General features: G+C 40.0%; 1 protein-coding gene across 1 annotated transcript in view; it reads left to right on the forward strand.

Annotated features, from left to right (window-relative positions):
• LOC103779754 (receptor-type tyrosine-protein phosphatase R-like) overlaps nucleotides 1-26807 on the forward strand; it is a gene marked incomplete at both ends in the record, with an annotated part of 97303 nt that extends 70496 nt beyond the window's left edge. The window contains 2 exons of the mRNA XM_008947399.1: nucleotides 4691-4953; nucleotides 26621-26807. Of these exons, the coding sequence (XP_008945647.1) occupies nucleotides 4691-4953; nucleotides 26621-26807 (450 nt within the window). The remainder of the gene's footprint in view (nucleotides 1-4690; nucleotides 4954-26620) is intronic.
• Between the last annotated feature and the right edge of the window lie 1163 nt (nucleotides 26808-27970).

A 27970-nucleotide genomic window follows, 5' to 3' on the forward strand; every position in this document is an offset into this window, starting at 1 on the left:
TGCATTGCTTGGAGAAACTCGGGAGTTTTCACCCATTAAGGTTTTAGGCAAGCATCTGTCAGGAATAGTTTGGGTGTAGCTGATCTGGAATTAAGGCAGAGGTAAATGCTAGCAGACTCCTTGAAATTTCAGATGGATTTACTTTGATGCTGTGGTCTTTTCTGCAGGCATTCCTTTTTCTGTCCTCTCCCAGTCCAACCTGTATCTTTGTGTGTGCTGCTGTTTAGACTGCCTAGATTTTTCCGCGACCTGCTGATGCATGGATTATGTGCAATCTATAAGGCTAACAACCAGCATACATTGTTTTTCATCCTACTTTACATGTGTCAGAGTGGCAGATTTATGATAAGTAGGAATGCAGTAATTCAAATTTAGCCATTGTGATCTATCATACCATTTGGCTATAACATAAGGCATTAGGGCTCATCCAAAGTAGCTTTGGCTGTAGCAACCATATGAGACTACCAAAATGCAGCCTCTTTTTTAAAGTTACAGGGTAGGCTCCTCGTTGTCCACAGGTAGTTATTTGTAATTTAGAGGGTCCAAAAGCAGAAAGCTTACCCTGCATCTGTAGGTGACTTGGAAGTGACCTTTGAAGCGTGGAGTAGGAAGTACTTCAAGTGACAATTATGGTAACAACAGTATTCAGTGTAAGGCAACAGAATTGTCAGTGATAACACTTTGTTCTGTCTCATTTCTACAGAAATTATAAAACACGGATCTTTGTCTCTTAACTGGGTTTCACAAATCATGATGCTTCCCTGAGTTGAGAGCTTACTGTGCATTAACAGCGTTTAGGTTTCTTAATGCTTGGCTGGAATGCAACAGATATTTGGCCTCTATATGTAACAATCTACAGTGAAGACTATTGCTAAACAGTGTAATACAGCAGCACATGAACTAAATTCAGACTTGTAAATTGTACCTCTGAGGTAGTTTTATGTATTTACTAAGCTAGACCTTGTTGTCATGGTATGGGAACCTCTTGCATTGCAGGAGCAATTCATCATATGTGGAAGCCAACACAAAGATCATTGCTTTCTTCTTCGTGGGCTGACCGTTGGCTCACTTCCATTTGGAACATTGTACATCATTTAACTTTGCCAAGGAAAGTGCTAAGTAAGAATAAACAGATTTTGCACTCCTATATGTAAAACAGTTCTCTGTAACTTTTATTTTACATTGGAAATAACTAAGCCATCAAGAAATTTACTGCGTGCTATCATATTTGTTACTAATTTTCCCTGTTTTAATAAACCATGACGTTTGCGTGTAATATTTTTGTAAAATATATACATATCTGTTAAGCAGTCAGGAAATATCACCTTTAGATTATGAAATATTTGTACGTAGTTGTGCTAAGGGGGCTTTCTTAAAAAAAAATTTAAAAATAGGAATTTTTTTTTCCTTTAAAATAACAAAAGACATGAACTTTGAGCAATCTGACCTGTGCAAGATGTCCCTGCTTATGGCAGAGGGGTTGGACTTGGTGATCTTTAAAGGTCCCTTCCAACCCAAACTGCTCTATGAATCTATGATTCCATGACCTTTGCCTTGTCAGCATATTGCAAGGATCTAAATTTTTATTACCTTCTCCACAGTTTTGTGAGTCATGAAGAGTTATTTGTTGTTTTGAGGAGAGAGTTCCTTAAATTATAAATATGTTTTCAGCTTCTTAATTGTATTTTGGAATTTCTTTAACAAGAAGACTATTGAATAAGGAAAAAATTCATTCCAGCATAAAATTTTCACATGACCTATCTCTTGTTCTTAAATTTACAAATTTCAATATTCGTAAAGTGGTGCAGGTCTTTTAAGAGCTCTTTGATTATGGAATATATACAACTGATTAATATCTGTTTATCAACTCCAGCTTTTACCAGCTTAAACTTTTAAATCAAAATTAACAGCATTTGTTTTTATCATACTGCAGGAATGTTTAAGACAACTTGAAAATAGGGGGTTTGTCTATAAACTAGTCCTTGATTGTCTGAATTCTTCTATTCTGCTTCTATAGAAGTTTTTATAGTACATTCAAATCATGGTATCCAAACGCCTCCCAGTAATGAATCAAACAACAAAACTAACATCTGTCATAATTTTTGGTCTTTCATTCCTTCCCCAGGGTTTGAGGGAATTTTTGTTAGCCCATTTTCTTCTTATATATACACATACACTATAGCTCTGCTCGGGCAGAAATAAATATATAGCCTGACACACATGTTGATAAGTACTTGTTAGAACACTTTTCACTATAGTGAACTCTCTTAATTTTCATGGTTTCTGGGAGATTTTTACTATAAAGATTGGAGTGCCCTGAATATCTCTGGGCAGGTGAGTTTTGGTATCACTGCTCCACATAACCGTTGCCAAGATCTTCATTCTGGAGACATTCTCATTGGGTTTTCCTGTCAGACTCTGAAGATGAATAAAAGAAGTTTCCACTGGTATTTTGAATGGGTAAGTGAGAGATACTGGCCAAGCTAGGGCATAACCTGTCAGCTTTCCTTTGCAGAAATCTGAGCAGAGAAATAAAGAGTAAATGTCATGCTGTCAGCACCCTGTCTTTCTTCCATATAAGACGAGTCAAAGAGGAGGCAGAAAGAAGAGTTGTTTTCCTTTTGGACTGTGCCTTTGAACCCTAGGCTTAATATTAAGATGGAAAAATTGCAGGTGTCTCACTTTGTGTTTCCTGGAAAATAGTACATTGTGTTGTTCAGTTGCTCCATGTCTCTTGGTTATCTTCACAATGAATCTTCAGGGGTATCAGAGAAATGTCAGGTGTTGTAATTTAGGGGCTTCATATATGTTTCTATCCATAAGTGAGTTTGTCTCTGAGCTTGGTGATTGGGTTGGTCACTGTCCTCTTGGCCATTTCTATTTGTTTGACTTTCATCTGGACTTCATTAAGAACACAGTTTCTGAGGAAAGTGTGTTAGCTCTTCGATCAAATGTAGTTCTTTAGCTTTTTTTTCAACTTCTGCTGGTAGCATGCTATCTTTCTTCCTAGGCTCTAATAATAGAGTATTTAAAAGGATATTAAATAATACTTGTTTAGGTATTTTTAATTCACAACTATGATTTTGTCCCTGGGTCTCCAAGGGACAAAACTATGTCAAAATACATCAGTGGCAAGAAGATATGATTAGCATTGTCATGACTGTGAATGTTGAGCTGTTTATCTGTGGGTTACCAGAAACAAATGAGACAAAAACAATCACTGGAGGAAAAGAGAGTTAAAAAATTTCAAGCCCCTGTTTTATCTTTACTGATACCTGTGTCTTTGCTTTGCAGCAGGGCTGGTTTTTTTCCTTCAGAATAATGGCAAAAAGAACCTTATCCATGTATTTTAATTCTAAACTCTTCTGAATGGACAGATGGTTTACGTAGCTAAGCCTTGTTTAATGGATGTATTGCTAATGACATTAGGTTAGTTCTCAGCTAAACCTCTAATGCTAATCCTTCAAAAAACAAACCCATCAGATATATCCAGTCTTCACTGCAAAGCTGTGGAGTGATAGATCTTTATGTGGTGCTAGCAGGGCAGCAGCTGTCAAAGAGATTCTGACTTGGAATGGAAAAATGATTTGGCCTAGGCTTTCTCTTTATGGGTTTGCAAACCAGGATTCAATATAACTACTTCATGGCAACAAATAAAGCAAAGTAGAAGGTAGAAGGATATCTGCATACACCTTCAAAAAGTAGTGCAGGTGCCTTTCACCCACCTCCACACACAATACTTACAATAGTAATTCTCCTAAGTTTCATAGGTTGTAGGGCACATTCTGAATATGGCATGGAAATAGTTTTTTGCATTGCCCTCAAGAGAGATGAAGTGTTAAACAGGTTCCTCTGGAGTGACATTACCAAGTACACGCTATGCACCAGCCCTCACCAAGCCACTGTACAGCAACATCAGTGTGGAGTTTGTGGAAGAGGATCAGTACCGCTTCTGAAAAGCTTCTGCTGCAGATATCTGACAACCATAAGCAATAGTTAGAGAATCCTAGTATTGCGGTTTATTCAGATGTCAATGTCTTGGCAATTGTGAAAATTTTCTGAACAGATGCTTAAATAGCTTCATAGATTGTGCATTGATTCAGCTTTATGACACAATGGGTTGATTTTCTCTGAGGCCATTGAGGGATGTTCTTATCCTGAGGAGTATTTTAGAGTAGTAGCAGCCTATCATCTCAAAAGTGCCTAATAAAGTTACTCTGTTCAACCACTAGCTCCATGCAATATGAGTAAGCTTTCTTAAAAGCTCTAAAACAGAGACATGTAATTAGAGACATGTACCTGGATGTATCATGCACATCTATTTTATGTTGTGCCATTGTTTTTCCTGTGTTAAAATTCTTACAGATTTTTTTACAATTACTTATTTATCAATATTTCCTTCTTCACAGCATCTTTGGTAATTATTCTGTATTTGATGTTATTTGTCTCTTTAATAATAAAACTGCTGGCATTACAAATAATTACTGGATCACAATGAGAACTGTTAAAATCCCTACCACCCACATGTGCACACTGTGGTTTATGTAATGGAAATATTTATCCTGTTGTGGGATATTCTGTGTAACACAACTTGTGGCTTACCTTCTAGGAATGAAAGCCATGTATAGCAATCTTATTCAGCCTTGTTTACCAGGGAATTGAGATTGGGCTATTGTCTTTACTTCTGTAGGTTCTCTACAGATTAAAGGAGAAGATCCAGTTGTCACTGAGACAAGAGAAGGAGAAGAAGCAGGAGATCCACCTCTCACCCCTTCCTCTGCAGACGTCTCAGTCCGAGTATAAGACCACCAACAGCATGGTCCAGACTGAACAGGCTCCAAAGATTGTCAATGTTGTAGTGGACCCTCAAGGCCAGTGTGTTCCTGAGCTCAAACCTCCCCTGTGTGTCAGTCCATCTCCTTTCAGAATGAAACCTGTGGGGCTCCAGGAAAGGTAGGATGGTGCCTGATGTGTTCAGGATTTATTCTGCTTTGCTATACTTACGCTGCATGATTTCATATGTGTCTTTTCTGTTAATGAACGGAAGGCTTTGCCATACAGACATATGAGAAGTGGGATTTTGGTGTGCGAACGTCAGTCTCATGGGTATTCTCTCCTTTCCTTTTCATATTAGCAAAGGTACAGATGTTCGGTCTGAGATTAATTGAAGTACTAGAATTCTTTTTGCTAATTTGTTTCTTCCCCTTTTTAACAATTACTCTGAAGAATAATTTTCCATTTTCTGTTGATTTTTGCCTGTTTCAGTCCTGGAGACCCTGCACAGGGCACAAAGGCTGGTTATGTTTTGTCAGCAAAGGACATCCTTGTTGTCAGGAGTCCACAGCACACAGGAAACTTAAAAGAAATATTTACCCCAAGTGCGTTTACTCATACAGTGTTTCCATTACCACCTTTAGATACTTTTTCTACTTTCAGCTTTCCATGATGGTAAGGATATGGTTCAGTGTCTACTGGCTTCACAGAAAAGAGAAGGAAGTGATTAGTAATGAAACTGCCCCTTGAGTGCAGCTCCTCAGAAATACATGAGCACCAAACCTTGCCACTCATTTTACCCTTCAAAAACTGGGCCAGTGCTCTTTTTATAAAAGTAGTTATTCATCCCACTACAGAATGCACGTTGACATCTGTCTCTCCTCTGTTAGAAACCTATACAATTTCTGTCTGATGGCTGCAGGCCACTTTCATAAAGCATCAGTGCTCTGAATAACTGACATAGCATGCAGCCACACAACTGAACTCTTCTACCCTGGCACAGATGATAAATGAAAGAGCAGACGCCACGCAGATATGATGGGAAATAAGAATGAAAAAGCAACCAAGCGGAGACTTTTCTATGAGGACTCTCAGAACTGTGCAGTAGCCCTGATTCAGCTTGAGCCATGGGATTTCAGTGACAGATTTTATCAATGGCTTTGTGAGATACAGGCAGAGCTAAGGGTGGAGGACTGATCCTTCCATGAATAAAAGATGCTGAAAGGCAGAGCTGTCATAAAATATGTAGTGATAGAACTGCAGCTAAAAAAATAAGGAAGGGAGGAAGTAAGTAAATACATTTTGATAGTTGCTTTTATCCCACAAGGGATCCCTAAAAATAAGCACACAAGCACGGGGATCGCATAGCTAGTCTATAATACCTAGTACCTAATGTAAAATCTAAGAGGGATTGTGGTGATGAATTTGTGGAGGGAGTTTGTACTTAAGGACTGGGGAAGAAATGTTTCCATTGTTCAGATAATGAAAATAAACCCTATTGATCTATAATTTCTACTGCTGCAGATGAGAACTCAGTATTTAATATTCCTAAACCAAATTTAATCCTTTGGAAGGACAGAGTTCTGAGTGAAATATGTCAAAATGAAGAGCTGAGATACAAAGAGGTAACTAAACAACAAGGAAAGTAAACAAGGCACTTCATCTTATTGCTAAGGAAACAGAAGTTGAAGGAGCTGGGCACTTCAGTTGCTACTGTAAAAAAAAACACTAATAGGCCACTGTGAAAAAATGAAGTCGGTTATGATAACATCCCATTCTGCAGTTCTTTTTGTTGTGTTTAACACTGTTACACTTTATCAGCCCAAGTCCACTTCTAAGAAGTGGTGGTTCAAGTTTATTTCAGGCTCGGTGATATGAAGATCTGGGGATGTGAGTGAAAGAACTTTAGGGATCCAGTAGTCTTTTCTTCCTCTGAAATAAGCAGCTATTATTGTATGTATTTTTTATTCATTTACGCTCTCCTATACCATGAACAAATTTACACACATTTTGGCAGATAGAAATGCTGGAGGCAAAAAGTAACAACGCAACAACACATTTTCCATCAGACATCATCTTATGACCAGGTATGTGGACAGTTTAAAACCCCTCTCCACCTTTTTGCTCCACAGAAACTTTCACAAAGCAACCTTGGGCCATCCTCGTGACAGATGGGTGAGATGGGCCTTACAGCATGGGTCTGCACACGGCAAGCAGCACGCTCTGCATGGAACAGTCTGCTCGCAGCCCTTTTTCTGTCAGTGTGGAGTGACATCAAGCCTGGAGGTCCCCTCCTGCCTGTAGTCACAGCTTGGGGGCACCCATTCAATAACGTTTGCTACCCTGATTTTTGGTTTCTGCCAGAGGGTTTCTTGGCAGGTTAGTGTGGGCATGAGGGCTTCTTGAGAAAATAGAATTGAGATGCCTTTGGCCAGATGGCTTGACAGTGATCCCTGAGGAGTATTTTCTAATTATCCAAACTCCCCTGATTTGATTCCTTAAGTGTGATCCATAGTCATGAAATGATTACTATGGTCCAAACCAAACTGTATTTCTTGAAAGAGAAATCAGTGGACCAGGGGACCAAACCAGGGAGTGAGCCAACCACCATACCTAGCCATCTAGATGGGGAGTTTGTGACACTATCTCTGAAGGACAGCGCAGAAAAACTGGATGATGCCTGTCTCTCACGCTCTCCTTGCTTTGCACACTAGGTGCTGCTTTGAGGAGCACAACTAAATGGAAAAATATGGTGGAACTGAGTTTTCACAAAGCACAACATCACCATCTGGCCCTCTGAACCTTTCAGTTTTTGATAGGAATAGCATTGGCTGGTACAAAGACAGACAAACTTAACCGACAGCTGTCCATAGATCAAAATGCCTCTGTGAGTTTGTCCAGCTTTTCAAAATGCATTTTGCTTCTGAACACTAGAGCCAAGTCCATGTAAGCTTTTTTTTTTCTCTCTGCATATCTGGAAAGGTTCCTACTCAGCTGTTTCTGTAAGACACAAAATCTAGCTTCCCTAGCCTATTATGCAATGTTTGCACTGTTGGGTGTGTAGGATGCCGCAGATGATTGATACGTGGGGGGGTCTGTAGGCTGGCGAGGGGCACCTTGTCAAGCGCTGGTGTGCCTGCTGCCAGGTGGTCACACCTGCAGCCCGTGGGCAACACTGCCACAACCCAGCCCTGCCACCAGCAGGCACAGCCGCAGTTAGTCTCTGGCTATAGCTCTTGGAGAAGGGAAGGTGGGCATGTAGTCAGGGTGGTAACTGGCCCGGTGGTCTCAAGAGGTGAGTTATTTTCGTGGATGCTGATCAAGGATGTGGGCACACGTGGAACGTGAGGTTGGGGAAGGGCTGGAGGGGTGTTGGCCAACAGTGGAGGATGGACCGACAGGTGTTGGAGGGGAGAGGGCTGTTGGAACAAAGAGGTACTGACCCATTTCTGTAACAAGTAATGATAGATACTGGGGCAGGCAAGGGAATGGCTGTCTTCAGAGCCTTCTGCCATCCTCTGGATCGTCTGGTACAGAAGGCTTCACAGCTGCTCTCTTGTCGTGTTTTCACAACTGCTGCTCCTTTGCAGCAAAAGCCTTCTCCACCGGCAACCCACACAGTGCTTTTGCTGACCGAAGGAGGGGGAGAGCTGATGGTGTTCTCCTGTGGGTGTCTTTGGTGATGAACTGTCACAATATCGTAGCGCCAGTTCCTGAATTTAGGATGTAAGTGAGCCTTTTCTCTTCCATGTTCATATCCATGAATATTGCATCAGCATATATTTTTCCACTTAGGCTTTTATAGGTTTATATGAATAATACATACTTTTTCCTTCAGCAGAGTAAGGCTTCATTTTATTCTTCTGGTTAGCCCAAAATTCATTTCAATATGAATGGTCCCAGCCAGAATTGGGATCTGGTGAAGTGGGATGTGGTATTTTAAATTTCATTCTGGTATGTCAAGCATTGAAAAATCTTAGAACAAGCATCGAATTGTTAAAACACAAGCAGGGGTTATAAATATAAGTAAGTGACCACACCAGCACAGTATTCACTTGTTTTACAACTGGATTTACTTTTTCTCTAGCCACTGCTGCTGTGAGTTTTAGTTCTGGTATTAGTTGCAACTAGAACAACTGTATTTCGAATAAAAAGTGCATAATATACTGTTCTGTCAAAATTAGTTACTATCTAGCATGCAAAAGTACATGGAAGAAAAGAAAATGTGGAAGAAAGCTCTTCTACTGTGTGTATTAAAAAATACAGTGCTTTGGAAAGTCTTTTCAAGCATTTGTATTTCATCCTAGCCACAAAGACCTAAAACTGTGGCAATTAGATGTAAATAGTCAGTGAGGAAAATCACAGCACTATGCCTTCTCAGTCCATTTCATATTCATTGGAAAACTAGTCTGTCTAAATGGGAGAGCTCCTCACGTTCACATATCAGGATGCTAGGGGCATGCAGGACTCATTCAGAACAAGTAACATTTTACATGTGCTTTGTGCTCAGTTTTTTTTCTTTTCTCTGCAAATAAATACAAAAGAGTGGAGAATATAATTTTAAAAAAATAATTTAGCAAATAGAGCAAAAGCCTGGCAGATCAGTGAAATAAAATCATTTTTGAATGTGAAATAGAAGAATCCTGCAATAGTATGGAAGCACTTCTGGGACAGAGGAAAACAAAAATATTTTTTCCCTGTGAAAGGGAAGGCAGGCAGCACCAGTGTGAGCAACACTGGAGGGGAAAGGGCTACTCACAGCCACTATCCAACATACAGTGTGCAACCAAGTCTACAACCTCTAGAGAAAATCAGTGGGCATCACAATAGAGAGTAGTAGTGGGAAAATCACCTAAACCAATGTCATATGTAACTCCCTACAAATGTAACAGATAGCACAGAACCTGATAGAATAGATAGAATTCAAGATAGGTTTGAATTCTGGTTGTGAGAACCACGCATGATGTTGCTCTTCCCCACAAAGCAGCGCAATAGTATAAAAAGCCTTATGCCACAGGTAATAGATTATAACCAGTGATATTTCTCTTACTATCCTGAAGATGCCTGTAGTTTGACAGCAGAATGCCTTTCTCCAGTTCTAATAAGTATTCAGTGGACATAGAGTAAGCATAGCTCACTGTAAGTATAATGAAATAAAAGTTAAAATAATGTGTGTTGTCAAGCTGCTAAATGCTCATCCCTATCCATTTCCTTATAATATGAGTACAAAACAATAATCAGATAAAAACAAAAGGTGAAAAAATTATAAATATTTTTTTTCTATGTCTTCAGATATCCCATTCTAGTCGGCGGAACTCATGCCAAAAGTTTTAATCAAGGGTGTATTAACAATAGGTGCTCATGCACATAGTCACACAAGTATGAGAACGATAAATGTTCTCCCTGGCTTGGGCATCCTTCCTCAGCAACAACTTGTACTTGACACCTTTACAGAAGAAAATCATGGACAGCTTGGGCTTCAAGTTTGGATGTGGAAGAAAATTTCTATGTTACTGCTGATAACTATTCTATTTTATTAGTTATCCTGCATAAACAAACAAATTATTATTCCAGCCACTTGATACAATTTCTGTGCCCTGTCGATTGTCATCTGGATGACAAATGCTGTGGATGACAAACACTAACTGTAATACCTATTTTCCAAACATGAGAAAGCAGTAGCTGTTAAAATGAATCGTTATCTTAACAATACTGTATGCCAAGTAAACACCCTGGTTCAACCTCATAAAATGTGTTGAAACCAGAGTGAAAAACCTGATGTGCTCTTTGCTTCATTAGTACAATGGCAGCTGCATCTCAGGATGTCACTGTTCAACCAAATCTCTGCTCTAATAGAGGAGAAAAATTTCCAACAATTCTTTCTAGTTCTGTTCTGATATTTAAATTACAGAGCAGAGTTGCTGCAAATATAATTATGGTGTTGCTGATCTGTTATCTTTATACGAACTCGTACATTGTGAGTAATCGTTTCAAGTAATGCTCAAAGGGTAGCACCTTGCAGTTGGACTACTGTAAACATGCCAGGTTTTGTAGTTTATGACACAAGTATGGGAACTTAATATATTTACAGGAAGGGGCCTTGAATTTCCTAGCTAAAATATACTAGCTTTGCATAGAGTTGGAGGATAAATTTACCCTATTGTGTGAACCTGAATATGCTTTCTGCATTCGTAATTTAAATCCTTGGAATTGTTTTCAGGAAAATGTCTGTGTAATTGTTCAAAGTGCAGCTATGTGCCAACACACAAGTACTAGCTGGAGAATGATTTTATGGTGATATCCTATCAGAAGGAATTTACAAAGCACCCGGGACCAGTAAACTGAGTTTGAGGTGGGAGGCAGGAATTTTTGTGCTCTGGTCCATCTCTGCCACCAACTCATTAGAGCACTGTGGACACAATCCTGCAGCCACACGCCTAATCACTGGATTGAGACTGACTGGTTGGCATCTCCATCTGAAGAGATACTGCAAAGATGGGAATCTTAAAGTACAATAAGAGTCCTACATGCTGATGTTTGTACGCATCATTTAAGAAGATTAAGAGAACACATTTAAAACAAACAAACAAACAGCAACCCCACAACTTTCTGAAGGACCTAAAAATGTATTTCTTTCACTTGGCAGACCTCTCAGCTATACTCTGTCTTGGTCTGTAAGATGCGCTAATAAATTCAATACACTCTGAAACACTTATTGCACGGAGGCCAGTTAGCAGAGATTACTTTTTGTCCACAGTGCCAAGCTCCCTTTACCTCCAAAAGAGCATGGGCTGGATGCAGACTGCCTATTGGGAATGCTCTGTGCATGTGCTGGTTCCCAGACTCTGCCCATGAATTGCTTTGGAGCACTCTTGTTGGCAAAGGCTAAAAGCAAGCCAGGGCTGCAAGGCTTGAAACATAGCCCTATCGATTACTGAGTCCCAGTGCCTGGGATTATTTCCTGGCACTGTCTAATTTATTTTTCTAGCTGTAGCTTGCACATGAAGAAGTGCACAGCTGGAGTGGCAGCTGATATGAGGGGAGCAGTCCTGACCATGGGCAGCTGCTTATGGATTGTGCCTTTTAGTAGTGGACATCTGAGCTGAGCAGAAGTCTGTTGCTGTCCAACCCATTACAGACATCTTTGCTTATCTGTAGTGTAGGAAGAGGGCAGGAATGTGAATTGTCCCCTTTCTCTGCAGGGGAAGTGAACTCAGGCACTGGCCTAACAAAGACCCTTTAAAAACCATATTTTAACTATTTGACTCCTGGATGGTTGGGATGATGTTTCAGTTGTGGTTAGAGATCTTTGAAGCAAAACTCTGTGGGAGTTACGAGCTAAATAAACAGATGCAAATAACTATGTGCCATTGCCCAAACTTACACCCACAGTCCGTTTCCCTGTGTCTTTAGCACCTCTTGCAAATTGCTTTATATTAGTGTGGGTAGATGGTATGTTTCCATTCTTAGCTCCATTTCTGCTGGGAATTGTCCCACATGCCTTTTTTTTTTTTTTTTTGTCTTGCAAAGAAATAAAAGCTCTTCAAAGCACGTGACCTTCATTTCTGGGAGTGGATAATTGAGGTAAATTAGCCCACCCTTCTTTGGAGAAGTTCTTCTAGTGCAGCTTCATAGCCCTCTCAGATGCTGGGGAGTGCTCACTTTAGTACGCTGCCTGTGCCTTCCCTTGGTTTTGCCCTTACTCTCTTGTGAGACTTAGTCCTGAATTTTGTAATAATTTGATTGTATTCTCAGGTCTCTTATCTGGCGTTTATTCTTGTTACTGCAGTTGCTACTGGTTTTAGCTTGTACACAGGAAACCACGGTGCCAATCAGTGTCGTTCCCAAGGTGACAGGAAACCCTGTTTGGTCGGATGTTGATTGTGCTTGTCTTTACTGCTCCACCCATCGCATTTTCTTCCTTTTTGGCTTAAGTTAAGACAAATTAATCAGTGGCTGCCATCTGGTAGATAGTTTTGGTGGTTTTGCAGTGATTCGTCCAACTGATCTTTTGAAAAGTAACCCACGGCACAAAAACTGAGGGGAAATATCCATATTAATATTTAAATGATTCTCAGACTTAGGATCAGATGAGCCATTGTTGCCCTGGACACATGAGTAATTTGAGCTGTGTATGTAATCCCCTTGTCTTGTCTAGCAGCAGGTTTGGGTTTTTAAGAGCTGTTTGGTTAGAGGGTTAAAATCCAATGCAGCTTTCCAGTGACTGATTTCCTGAGCTCCTCTCTGCCTCTCCTTTGTTTCTGTGATTGACCATCCCAGGCAAGGTTTCTGTAACTGCTTCACCAGCTGTCCTAACGTGCAGACAGAGTGCACGTTGGGAAAGTGAGGACATGCACATTAGCTGAACTTGAATGCTCCACGTGTCTCGGCTCAGCCAATATCAGGATGTGTCCATCTGTGACATTTACAGCCAAATATATCACCTTTTCACATTGGCAAGTTGAAAATGCCATGCTAAGGGACAAAGAGAGGGAGAAAACAACAAGTTTCATTGCAGGATTGGTTTGTTAGTAGGATGAGGAACATTGCATCTCCTGAGTCCTTGACTAGAACCCACAGGTACTGATTTTGGTAAAATAACTGATGTAGAAAGGAGCATCCCTATCAGATATACAGAGGTTGGAGACTTACAAGAAAGGCCCATTTGTCAGATTTGGGGTTTTACAGAGGTCTCCTTGAATGCTCCAGTGAATGTCTGAAAAAGGCCAGTGCTTCAAATTAAGCCAGGAATATTCACCTTTCCTCTTGCTTTGGAATGTATTTCTCACTCTCATGCCATTTTTTCTGACCAACTGGTCTGCAGGGCAGCCTAAAGTTGAATTTAGCTCAGTTCCCCTTAATGTAAAACAAAGACTGACACAGAACACTGTTAAAGAAAGAAAAGAAAAACATCAAAGCACCTCCAAAGTTCCAATATAAAATATCCAAGCATATCTTTGAATTGCAGGAAGCCATTACTGGACAGCACTTACTAAGCATCTAGCTTACATTGTAACCATCAGTTAATCTTACAGGCCACGAATTTCTTAATTTTATTTTGGTGCATTGTCAGAAGAACACTTACAAATTGTGACAGTTGACTGATTATATAGGTTCTTTTCGGGAAAAATTCCGCAGAGATCTCTTATGCAGTAAGAGCTAGTACTAGTAGGTACAGAAACCTGAAAATTGCTACCTAGCAGAAATGTCCCTTGTTTGCAGATACACCTGTCCTCGAAGAATACTGCATGTAAATCTGTGGATAAGGCTATTTCTCAGCTCCTGTGGGAAATTCTCTTTATAATTCTTATTAATCTAGTACCTGAGAGCCTCGATCACAGAGCAGGATCCCGCTGTGCAAGGCTTTATATACACACAAAAATTAAATGATCCTCTACCCAATAAGCTTCAAGTCTAAACATCAGACAAGGTGGTAGATGTGTACAATCAGGCAAACCTGAAGAAATGGAGAAGCAATAGCATCATGGCAGAGATGTGAATGCCCAGAGTGTGCTATAAGAATGGCTAAGCCCAAGAAATACTGCCCAGAGACAGTAGCTGATTTCATAGGACACTGACATTTCAGCCAAGTTCTTACTAGAGTTGCTTGGCTGCTTTGATACCATAACATCGAAGCTGATGCATTGATTTGGCTTGACTTTGAACCTTCACTGAGTACAGCCAAGATGTTTCAGGAACATCTTTTATGATTTTTCCTAAGGCGAGTGAGACATTAACTGGTAACAAGTGACTGGTCCAAGATGATGCTGCAAATCAGTGCCCTGTCTTTTTAAAGTATCTGTGGTCTTGAGCCCTCTGTTTAGTTCTCTAGCCAGAGGAGTCTGTAAGAAAATACAACAGAGATATTTCTTTATGGGACAGGGACTTCCCTCACATTCCCTATTAAAGATTATGCCACTGATGCTTTACAAACTGTGCACATTGTTGTTATTAATTTATGGTAGCTATAATTGTCCCTGTTATATTAATACTGCGATTTGACAACAGGAGCAAAACAGAACACAGGCACTTCAAGTGACCGCTGAGCTATGCGATAGGCATCAAAAGGGGAAGTACTGTATATAATTCCCACACAGAAAAATGTCGCTAAGCACAATGTTTCTCTAGGGAACTCAGTCCTGATGCTTCGGGATGGCCGAGAGCAGCTCACTGGAAAGCTGTGCTGCCAGCGAGAGCTGGGGCTGGCTCTGGGCAGGAGGCAGCTGAGCCTGCCCCTCTGCCAGGGCTGGGGCTTCCGCTCCCCACCAGCTCCCTGCCAGACTCATCTCCAGTCTTTGAGATGTCTCATATCCCTCCGGAGTTGGAGCAAATTCCACAGAAGGACTGCTGCATAGTCCAGAGGCTTTCAGTTCCTTTCCTTGGATTTGATGGTGGACGTAACGGCGTAGCCTTACAACAAATGAAGGAAAACAATCAGAACAACAGGAAAGTACACAACAGCTCATAAATCCAATTCGCATGGTCTTGTTTCAGTTTAGACTCTGTTTAGCTTGTTGTGCCTCAGTGGATTTCTAGAGGTATCTGGGAAGAGAATTTGGCCCATGGAGCACAATACTGAATAGGTTTGTGAAAGAAGGCAGCATTGTGAAAAGCAGAAAGCTGGTATCGTAATTAATCCCAAATGTAATCCTCTGGCTGCAGAGAATGCATTTGCAATTCACTGATAAAATTAGAACAAAATTCTAAGAACAAAATAAATGTTTTCTGCTTCATCGTGAGGACTTTCCTGAATGTAGATGGCCAGCATATCCCTCTAGTCCCCATGTCTAGTGTTGCCTATTGCCTGGCTCTCAGTTATGGAGCTCATTGTCCTGGGATGATGCAGAGGTCATAAGGTGGGCTAAGAAAGCTGTCTGAAGGGAAAATGACAGAAGATATGATACCAGACACAAAGCCGTGGAAGCAACCTTTGGTTCAGGAAGTTCCTAAACTACAGATTGCCAGAAGCTGGAGGGCGTACTAAAATAAGTAACACTGTTAATTAAGTAATCGGTAATTCCTGCTTGCTTTGTTCTTGCGCTCTCTCCCTAAACCTCCTCTTGCTGACCATTGTTGAAAAACGGATACTGATCAACCTTTGGTCTTACATAGTACACCAAATCTGTGTTCGTATTTCTACATCACTCCCTTCCATGTATGTTAATCTAACCCATGTTACACCATTAGCTGTGTGGAGCCCTGTGTGTTGAGAACGTTGTACTGAGATAGATGGGGTGGAGATCAGGTTGGGAGGGAATTTAGTTTATCTTTCAGATATGATTTCTCCTTCTTTCTCTTTATTTTATAAAGCAATACGCATTTAGAGGAACATTGCTTTTATCAGAGTCCTCATGTTTCCCTCCTTTATTCAGATTCATAGAACTGAATTTAAATCAAGTGTTTTAAGTTTCTCATGCCATTCTTTCCTAATGCCATGAATTCTTTGCTAATAAGAACGATGAATCTGAAGCTGTTATAATTACTTCACTCTGAAATTTCCAGTCTGTACCGACTCATTGATAGTGTGTATGAACAGAAGATCCAGAAAGACTTTGTTCTGGCCCATGACTTCATCTCTGGGCACAGGTACAGACACATTTTGCTTCTCTAGAGCCCAGCCTATGCTCTCCCCTGTAGGAACGTCCCTGATGAAGGCAGGCAGTGGTTAGGGCCATGACCTTCAAGGGATCTGCTGAGTTTTGTAGAAAGGAGTTCCAGGTCACTTACCTGACTGCTTCTCATTAGCTCCTCAGACCTAAATGGGACTGTACAGCTTGGCAAGACCACTTTTAAAGGTCTATCTAATCTCTGAAATGCAAGATAAACCACACCTTGGTATGCAAACATTTACAGCTGGCTTTTAAAAGCATTCAAGCATTGGTCCATTTCAAATTGCGAGCGTAAGTGGGTTTCCTAAACTTCATTTTTGAAGGGAATTGTCACTTTGCACATTAATATACCTGTTTGAGCAAGCCCTCCCATAGAAAACAAGGCTGGAAAGCCAGACTACTAAAGTGAATCAAGAAGAAAAAGCTGGGAAGAAGGAAAGGTTTATATACCTAGCTTTAGGTGTCAGCTCTGGACACTTCAGAAGCAGCTAACCGGCAGACCTAAGTGTGCATACATGGTTCCTGTCTCTAAAAGCCTACATTCCATCCACTCACAGTATAACTTGAGCATGTAAGTCACTCTGGAAATGGGACTGTGCCTTCCAAAGAGTATGAGCTAAAAGGATTTTTGGTCTGTACAAGCAGCCTTAGATGCTTTGTCCACCGTGTGTCTGTGTAGAGCAGTTCACACGGCCCCCTTTAGAAATGTCCAGAGAGGGCACAGCACCATTGAGCAGTGTTATGGGTCTGGAGGTTTTACATACTTCAGGAACTGCTGCTGCTCAGTAGTTTCTTCAAAGTGCACTAACAATTCATTTGTCTGCTTAGAAATCTTCTGTGTGACACTTGCAGTAGCTTAAAAATAATAAAGACTAAGTCAAATAAACAAGAAATGTGCTTTTTCATTATCTTAAGGTTGACAGGGTGTAGTAAACGCCTCTTTTCCCAGATGTTCCTTCCTGTCTTTCCCAAATGGCAAACTCACCAGGAAAGAACTCATTGTACTGATTAGTCTTCAAGTCACAATAAAAAATAATTTTCTCTTACTGATACTGTCAGAAGATACTGTCCATTTACATTAAGCATACACATACCCCATGTCTTTTTCCAGGTCAGCTGGAAACTTCAAAAGAGTATTGAAGGACATCAATGTGTGAATAGATTATATATTTGCTTGTTTGGATTTAAGGTGTAGATTATGTCCTTTAAATGTGCAGCAGGTGCAGGATGGAGGTAGAATTTGTGCTTAAGAGATTAATTAGTATAGAATAAAATATAGAATAAATTACACTAATTGAACTTATTGATAAGGCTCCTGTTATGAAATAAAAAACAATAAACACTTTTTTAATTGTTCTAAGTTTTTTGAAGTGTTTTAAGTGTTAAGTGAAAATCTAAGACCAGTCCATTATTTATTTGTTTACTGTAGAGCTGACCAACTAAATAGCAAAAACAAATCTCAGCTATAACAGTCTTAAAACAATTCCTGGAAGCTATCGCTGTAGTGTTGCCCCTCTCCATTCTCTTATTAGATCAGTTCCCTTAGCTAGGCAACAGTTCTCTGAATACTGCAGGCAAGCACCTTCTGGGCATGCTGTATTGCTCAGCAAAAAAGTGTGCCTTAGGTGTGGTGGGAAAAATAATCAGACTTTGCACCTGGACAGGAGATCTAAATGGGAAATGATGGTGCATGGCTATAGCTCCTCCAAGGCATCATGTATGTACTTAGGAACTGAAACCTTAGAGGGGCAACTCATTCGAGTATGACAGAAAATATTTCACAAATTGATTTTTTCTTTTTAGTTTTACATCAAAATATACAGCATACAGAAGATGCAGGGTTTTCAACGGTTCTTGTTGGCTTACCTTAAATAAATGCATTATCTGAGCTCATTAAGTTGTGCATCTGTTTAATCTGTGCAGCCCTAGCAGGTAATAGTTATTCCTCTCCATTCTCTTTTCTCTTTCTCTATTCTTTTAATCCCTTTTGTTTATATTCAGTGTAGGTTGATTTAAATTAGCCTGTGCATTAATTGGAGAGAGAACAGGTCATCCAGTATGTTTGTGCAATGCGGCCTCCAGTATGAAATAGAGCAGTGCTGCAATGCAATCAGATAATAACAGCAATAAACAAGACTGCATTCAATTAAAGCCCTACCATCTAAAGCAAATTAACCATAAATTAGTAAACATTTTTTATCTCTTGGAAAAAAACAGCTCAAATAAACACAACAAATTAGCACCTTCTTTTTTTTTTTATTTACTTGTGAACATTTAACTCAGTTTTCACTCACTCTGAAAACACACCTATGTGAATATGAATCAGAAATAGCACTTTATATTACCATTCAAATTTTAATTGGAGAGAGAAGTTTGCGTGACAAAATGCAATTTGATTGTAGAAATAATCTACAGGAAAAGATGGGAGGTTGTACAAGCTTTGCATTTTTGAGCAGTCAGTTCCCGTAGCCGAGCAGCGTAGCCTTATCGAGGGCAGAACAGGAGTGAATTGGCAGTACATTAGAAAGCATGATTAAAAGAGGGAAAGTTGAAACTACTTTCATGTCAGCTGTTTTCCTCTACAGGATATTGAGCCATTCCTGTCCTAACCAGATACTGATTGCTTAAAACTTAATCCAGAAGTACTTGTCAAAACCATTTCCTCAGTTCATTTTGACATGCTGAGCCGTGAGTAGATCCTGAGGCTTGTTTGCAATTTAGTGCTAGAGGTATTGGCCTGCTCTCACTCGTGGCTGCGGGAACAAGATCAGACCCTCTGGAGAGAACGTGAAGTGCCTCCACTTTCCAGAAAAGCTATTTAAACTTTATAGCTGGGGATCCTGATCAGTTTCTATGGACTCAAAGGGCTGGAGGACGTTGCCAGGTCCTGCCAGGAGGCTTCCTGTAGCTAGGAAGCTGCAGAAAATTGGAATTCTTGCCTCACAGAAGCCATATATCCCTCTTCTTCTCCTTTCAGTAGTCACTCAGCTTACTGTCATCACTTCCAGACCCCTCCCTCAGTGTAAGAGGCAGGAAGCATCATTTTTTCAGGTGACAAACCAGAGGGAAAAAATACTAATGCAACACTGGAATACTGTGGGGAGAGCCATGTGACAGAGCAAACATGAGCAGAAATGGCAGATGTTCTTTCCAAGAAGATGCACAGGGTCAGCATACTTCATCCTTTTACCTCCCTTGTAGTCCTGAGCTTAAATATCTTCCACCTATGGCTTTCTGGTGATAGGTATTAGCTTTAGTGTTATATCCTGATTACTCCCTCAGCACTGTAAATGAGGTCTGGCTGGTGAGATCAGGCTGCCCACACAAATGGCTGCAGGATTCATATCAAGTGCAGATGACTGTAAGGCAGAAAAGAAATATTATAAATGTCAGCAATATTAACAATTGAATTGCCTAACATGCTTGTGGAAACAGAGGGCTAATCATATCTACCTATCTGCCCAGGATCTCCCCTCTGGGGAGGAAAAAAACAGAGCCAGAGGAATGCTAATCTGTGAGGGGAACAAGGCTTTGGAAATACGTCCAGGAGCCTACAGAAAAAGAGAGGTCCACTGTTCCTAGGTGGAACATTACAGTGTCAACAGTTAACTTCTGGTGTTTAAAGTAGCACCAGTATGTCAAGGAATAGCAGGAGAGGCTATTCCTTCTGCACACCACAGTGCTAAATGTGGAAGTCTGGTCCTGCATTTTTTTATTTTCATACATAGTGACGTTGCTGCAAAATGAGCAAACATGAGCTAAGCAGAACAGGTTCTTCAAAGTACTGAGCTGTATCAAATTACACTGGCCATAATGCATATTATCCTTCAATGCAAAGTAAATCAGTCATTTTATATTCATAGTTACAGATTTTCCATCAAAATCAGTTTGTATTCTTCTGCTGTTGTTTTTTAAGTAAATGATTGACATAAATAATACTGAATCTTGAAATGAGTTGAAGAGTGATTTCCTTTAGAGAAGAGTACCTGTGATGATTGCAAAATGACTGAAGGTAACCTGAGAAATGACAGAGATTTAGGGAACTATGGGTTTTAATCCTGCATCTAACACTAATTCTTTGGCCTTGTTAGCTGTTTGATCACAGCTTCTGACTTTTGAGTTCTTCAGTTTGGGTATGATGTAGGTTTGGCCTATTTATTGGAAGTGTCAATAAACCCAGGTCTGAACGGATTCCTAAAAGCTGCTGCAGCACTTTTTTCACTTCTGCAAAAGTGAAAACCAGTGGCAACCCAGGATTGTCAGCAAGCAAAGCAGAGATCTCTTGGGAATCTGAGTTACCATCATAGATCTACCAAGCACAGCATCTGTATAACAATGCTTCATAAAGCACCTAGGAGTGCAAAAATAAAAATACATTATATGCATTAAGTACTATGTGCAAATATTTATTTATTATTTTCTCAAACTAATGCTGATGATATTGATTGACCTTTGTTAAAAGTAAGAGTAAATACGAGGATAATTACATTAATGAGTGTTGTATATTATCAGAACATGTGAGAGGTTCTGTCAAAATATTCACTAATATGTGCTGCAGCACAGCAGAAAACTGAAACTTATGAGCTCTGCATTTCAAAGAAAAGAATGTAGACCTAGAAAAAAATTAATCCATTATCATGAATAATGGAGTTTTACCATATGCTTAGAAGACTTGTTTCAAGCTGATGGTGAGAAAAAAAAACAAGAGATTACCACACCCATTAATGTAAGCGTACTCTCATTTAGCCCTATTTTCCAATGACATCCAATAATATAAGCAGTACAAAGTGATGATATATTTTTCACGCTAGCATGTGCAGAGCATAAATCAGATATAAGCATTTGTGAAAAATACATAAACCATTCTTATGCTTGTTAGAAGCAACTATTCAGCAATACTGTAAATGTTACTTTAAAATTTGTTATATTATATCTCACTTCAAATGAGAGTCATCTTTTAACCTTCTGAGGACTGATTGCAGTGGAAATTATAAGTCTGGATTTGTGAAGAAATGTCTTAGTCATGTATTAAAAGATCTGTGTTACCGTTTGCCCAAGGCTGAAAGAAAATGATAGCATGTTCAGTTCTTTGCAGAGACTATTTTAATGCCTTCATATTTCTACTTTTCTATTTTTTCTTTTTTCAACACTCTTTTTTCCTAATGAAGTCAATGGGAGTTATGCAGTATCCTATTCTTATGTCTTTTATACAGGATAATTAACAGCAACAACATTATGTCCATTTCTGATTTATTGTGCTTTTCACACCCCACCACAGCTTTAGGCATCAGATTTGTACATCTACATGGTCATGTTTTCTCTTAGCTGTTTTGCTGAAAGCAGCAGGGAAGCTGAGACCTATAGTTTTTCTGTTGCCCTTTTTTACAAATCAATATTTTTCCTCCTTTGAGTTACTCTGCTGAAACAAAACTAGATAAGCAGGTGAAGTCTGGCACTGGCACAGTAGTAAGTGGTGGAAACCACATGCCTAATTGTGCATGCACCCTGCAATTGCAGCAGTGCAAAACCCAGCTGAATCCAGTGCATTTACTGGTGAGATGGACCAGCAACGGAAAAGAACCAGGATCCATGTCTAGAACTAAGAGAGTCTAACACTAGAGAACTAAAATGCACAGGGGAATTTTCCCATTATCCCTGCAGCAAAACCCAGGGGGAGCGGCCCTGTGTAGCATCCCCTGTTACAAATGAGATCTGAGGACCCAAATCAAGATCCTTCCCCAGCAGCCAGAGCCAGCACCTCTCTTCCCACTAATTAATGGCTTCCTTCCACCCGCGCGGCTGACACAGCTCCTGCCTTGGCTGTGCAGAAGCCCAGTGGAGGGATGGAGGTCCAAGGGCTCAGGAGGAAGCACCTCCCGTGTCTGTGATGCCAGGGTCAGAGGGCAATAGCTCTTGGATGCAGCAGCCGCCACCACCGCTTCCAAAACCACTAAAGAGAATGAAAAGCCGAGGACCGGTAATCTGGGCGTTGCATTTTTTAGGAGTGCTGAATAAACATAGGAATGTATATTTAAAGAAATTACCCAGCTTAAATAAACAACTGGGAAAACATGTCAGGTAATTAGATTTTCATAATCATCAGCTATGGCTTAATTTTAGGATCAGGGAAGACCTGGAAGTGGCCTCACTAATGATTAATAGGCTTTAGTAACCTGGTGTCCCTCCAAGGTGGGCAGGTGGAGCTTCCTTTTGAGTGTTTTCAACCAAACATTGTATGAATCTGTTGGGGTTTTGTTTGGTTTTGGTTTGGTTTTGTTTTTTTTTTTTTTTTGTTATGGTCTGTAATAAAAACTGCATCTATAAATTTATTATTAAAAACACTCCAGTGGATTCTCATCAGTGGGCTTGTTCCTATTACCCAACTGAAAAGAAGGCTGTGAGTATGTAGTAAGATCCCCCCTCTGGGATACTAGACAACACACAGACACAAGTGGTTTCCTAGTTGCATTTATTCACGTACCCAGTGATGAGGTGGCTCTCCTAGCTAGTGAAACCTCAGAAGTTAGTCTCACACTAATTTTAACGTAGTGTTGTCAAAAATGTTTACAGTTCCTCAGATTCCTCACATGATGCACATCCCCATCAAGATAAAACCTCAAGGGGATGCTGGAGAAGGTGTATCATAACAAAAACTTCTCCAGTTTGGCCCAGACTATTAACATGGGGAACATAAAGAAGGCAAAATTATTCAGAAGAAAAAAAATTATTGTAAATGTTCAAAAATAAGGGAGAACCCGTGGCTCCTTCATTCTAATTTGAAATGGAAAGATACCTGTATGTAGTCAGGAGATATATATATATATATATCTCCAAGAAATATTATTAGTCTGACTTGAAGTGTCACTGATCCGTTTGTAATTTCTTATTCAAAACCTACTGGAGACAAAGGATAGTTACCAAAATGGGCTTTGTTTTAGGTGCTTCCTCCTTGTTGCTCTGTGGCCAGCTTTGTGCAGTCCCTCCAATATGGTGGGAAAAGGTGGGCTTGCTAGCTAACCTCCCTTCACCCAAGTGATACAAGAGAAGAGAATTCTACTTTCTACTCTTTTCTACAGAAAGTGGAGAGTTTAACTGCTGGAGGAACATAGAGGATCCAAGTTGTCCAGAGCAGGACCTGAGACTATAAGCATCTTCTATTGGGACGTAAAAGCACATGATGGATTCGGGCCCTCCATCATCTTTCAAGACAAGGCAGTATGTCCAGGTTTCAGGCTTCTTCCTCAGCACAGTCTTGAATTCAATAAAGCAGTCTGTGTGATTAATGTTAATATTTGCAATAGTTAGTATTGCTTATGTAAACATTATTGAAGTATTTTTTATTAAGTGAAGCAAACTTCTTCAAAAGTGCTCCTAGAGATACCTGTTTTTATGAAAGAGTTACCTTTAAAGCTGTTATCTATTGTATATCCTCTTATGGACATTCTAAAAAGATCACTGTCCTTTAGGTAATTATTTTCTGCCCTGTATTCAGTTTTTATTCAATGTGTAGCTTTTAATGTGTTAAATATCCAGCTACAAACTATTTCTTCTTTCCAGAGTAAGCTATTTGATTCCCAACACCAGTATTCAGCAGTAATCCCCATAAAAGGTAAAAGCTGTAAACTCAAAGTTATAATTAGATCAGGTATATTTTTTGTTGTTGTTAAAAAGGAAATAGCCTTCTTGCCAAGACTGTCAGTTATAACAATGTAAAAGCCAAAGAAAATATTAACATTTTCTCAGTACTTTGTTACTGAACAATGCGAATACTTTTCCTCTATATTAGGAAATCTCAGTAGGGTCTCCCAGAAGTATGTCTGGGTCTAAATTGCTACCTATTTCTCAACCAAAGGTAGCCTAAACAGTTTTGGAGAGGTTCATAGCACACGTCTTCTGTGGATTTCTGGATGTTTTTCGAGAGATTGGATTTGCGATATCCACCCTCAGAGCCACCTGTTTGAGCGACCACCTTTTTCCCCGGAATAAATTGCTAGTCGTAGTCAGAAGAGGTGCTTTTGCAGGATGGGTTTTGTGAGACAGGAGCCCAACAGGATGTTTTCCTTGAGAAGCAGTGTGGAGCAGGGGGGGCTGGCTTCACCTGAAAGTGGGGGCAGTCCCCAGGCAGCTGGGATGGGTACGTGAGCCAGGACTTCCCTGCAGGGTCCAGCAAAGAGCAGCCACCAGAGTTGGCTTGCAGCATGCCCCGTGTCCCAGGCTGTCCTGGCTCTGGATCTGGATGTGAGCACTAGTACCACTGACTGGGCCCTCTGTACGATGTAAGGTGATGTGTAGTGAGCCATGGAGCGCCACTGGTGGCCTCTGCATCTGTCAGTTACTAGTCGTTTCTGCTCAGGATGGTACTTCACTTCTGCCTGCCTCCTAGGAAAATTAGTAGAATCATACCCCACCTACTTCCCTCTGCCAACAGGAATTGTCCCCATCTACCCCTGGAGGCAGCCAACTGCCTGTGGCAGCCTCAGCTCCATCTGTCCTCTCCCACCTCTGCTTCTGTCGCTGACTCACTGTCACCATCTGCGGGCCTGGGCAGCAAAGCTCTTGCTATCACCCACCCGTCACCTAAGCTGAAGGAAGCTTATAGTCACTGTGGCATGATGTGGCATTCATCCATTCCACCAGGTGGTCTTGTCTCTGGGCCTCTGTTGCTTTGTGTTTTGCTAAGTGAAAGGTGAGTGACTGAAGTAATTTCAGTTCATGCAGACTGACACGGTAGAAGTGGTTTAATTTAAAATGAAATTACTGAAGGATCTGCTGACATGTATAAAAGGAAGGGAAGTGCATCAAAGTTGTGTCAGAACAAAAAAATATGTCATGTTCATATGGTTACAAATGAAGAAGAAAGCAGCAAACCCTGAGAACACCTACTCTGGTGGCAGAAGAAGATCAGAAAACAGAAAAGCAACACCAGTTTTAGCATCTGAAAAAAAAAGAGTAATTTGTTCAAATATGCAAGCACACAGATACCTTTGGGCCACTGCTAAATAATGAAAAGACAGTAAAAAGCAAGTATTAACACAAGCAACTTTTGCTGAAGACCAGAGGAAAGCATTCCCCCAATATTACATTAATTAACGTTACATTAATGGAGAGAGGATAATGTGCAGAGGTAGGAATGAAAATTGCATTGTCATATATCTGCATGTGCATAGCTGGTTGGTAAATGTTAGAAGCTTTTACACTGAGCTGGACAACTGTAGCCCTGTTCAGACAGCTGAAACTTACAGTCTCATAGTACTGATTTCTCAGTAGTAACCACAAAAATTTTGATTAATCTTACAAATGTGTGATTAGCAATCACAAGTCAAAAGCATGAAATTATTGCAATCCATATGCCTAAAGTTAAGTGTTGAGCAGGTAACATCTGAACCATGGGTTGAAACTGTGAAAAAAGACAGTATTCTTAAGTGTTGTTTGTTGAAAGCAATAAAAAAAAAGTAGCACTTATACCAAGCACACAGAGGTGTGCTTAACTTGTATTTTCACAGCTCAAAGGTGTTGCTGAATCCAACTCTATTTTCCAATAGAAATGTGAAATGTTGATGAATTTGATTGTCCTGCAAGAGATGTTTGACACTTCTGAATAACCTTTCTAAGCTTGTGAATATTCTTCCTTCTGGCATGCACCTCATTTATTGTCATTTATTGCTTCTCCCTGTTTTCCTACCTAACAGGAGACATTGTCCACTGTCTTGGTAGCCACAATGTTTGCACTGCGTTTTCACTTATTTCTGCTGATTTTATCCCTTTTTTCCCCTCCATTCTGTAGATTTAACTTGAGTAGATTCTTAAACATATAGCTGATGTAACTGTGAGTTTATTTCCAAGTTGTTATATATATTAGAAATATATCCTACTTCTTTTTTCTTGTGAAACATTTCTTCCTTACTAAGATATCACTTACATATTTGATATCCGTAATGATTAAGTAGCATATAGGGAGCAGTGTCTACCTCAAAGAACAATCCAAATAGTTGCACCCTAGCACACTATTCTTGCAGCACCAGTTGTTAGATTCAAGAGGTAGGATGATATGTAAAATCTTGATTTTGTGGCCACCAGGTTCCTCCAGTGAAACCAGTTTTGCAGTCTTTGCATGCCCAAATCTCCCAGTGACTATACAGAAAGCCAAGGTGCATAAATAACTCAGGATCAGCTGCATGCGTGTGGGACTTAGAGTAACACAGATCTGATGTAACTGTTTTAATTATTTTCTAACACAGACGAGGATCCAATGTCTCACTGACTTTGGATATGAGCAGTCTGGGAAGTGTTGAACCTTTCGTCGCTGTGCCAACCCCACGAGAAAAAGTAGCGATGGAATATCTACAGTCAGCTGGCCGAGTCCTGACACGGCAGCAGCTTCGAGATGCAGTTGCATGTTCTCATTTACTTCAAACTGAATTCATGGTGAGTTTTACAATAAGTTTTAAATGAAGATTTTTGACATAATTGGCACAGCAGAAGCTGTGTGGAAAAAATAATTGGGCAACACTTTACCATCAAAGTACAAATAATTTCCAAAGATGAGATACTTTCAAGGTAGTGTTCTATGTTTATTCACTAAAGACTTATATGTCAGTCAGTTATATCCATGGCTAATACAGATTCCTCTCAGTCTGAAGTCCCATTAATAGACAGGGTAAATGTCATATTAGAGCTACAGTACAAACAGCCAGGACTGTAACACTGTGACAATTTCAAAGAGATCATAAAGGCTATGATGACAGAAAATACAGTAATAATTTTTAGAGATTTTATTTATTCCCATGTAAACATCAACTATGCTTGCAATTTGGAAAATGAGTTTTTTGTCACTATGTAAGACTTTTTGGAGCAGACAGTCATTCCAAAATAACTTTAGCAAGCACTTTATATGGCAATCCTAATATACTCAAGATCAAAAAAACTCGTGTCCTACAAGTGTATTTAGTATTAAAAAGAGTAAGAATCTAAAACGAAGACAGTGGCCAGGTAGAAACAAGTTAGAGCAGAAGAACTCAGGGAAAACATATTATTCTGTGTTCCTTTAAGAAGAGCTGAAAAAGACTGGCCTTGCAAAACAGCCATAGGAGAGAGGCTATCAGAAGGCTATCTGTGTGACCACACAGAAATGTATATCCTAGCAAGGCATGTAAGAGCAGGAAGACCTACACAACCCCTTCAGTGTACTATAGGTCTAACAAAGATATACAAAGATTTCAGCTCTTGTTAAACATGCCAGAGCACGTGATCCCTCAGGTTTTGTTGTGTTTTCAATTTGTGCACGTAAGTCAACAGAATAGATGATGAGTGTCATTCTACCTTAAAAACAGTTTTTCATTATGAAAATAACTGCATCGTATGAAGCAGTCCTTTTATTCACCTTTAAAAAGCCAGGGCTTACTCTAAAAGTAATTTTTTTGTTTTACAAAAACTTGGTCAGGCAGCATACATGGAAAAAATTATAGGGATCCCACATACTTTTATCACCAGTTATGCTGTCGGTTCTCTGCCATTCTGCTGCTTGGGCTGGAAAGGCAGAAGAAATAACTCCATCATGCTTAAACCCCCTGTTGTGGTTTGAGGCTTGG

The sequence above is a fragment of the Merops nubicus genome, unplaced genomic scaffold, assembly GCF_000691845.1.
Source record: "Merops nubicus isolate BGI_N331 unplaced genomic scaffold, ASM69184v1 scaffold14249, whole genome shotgun sequence".
In the NCBI taxonomy this organism is placed as follows: Eukaryota; Metazoa; Chordata; class Aves; order Coraciiformes; family Meropidae; genus Merops; species Merops nubicus.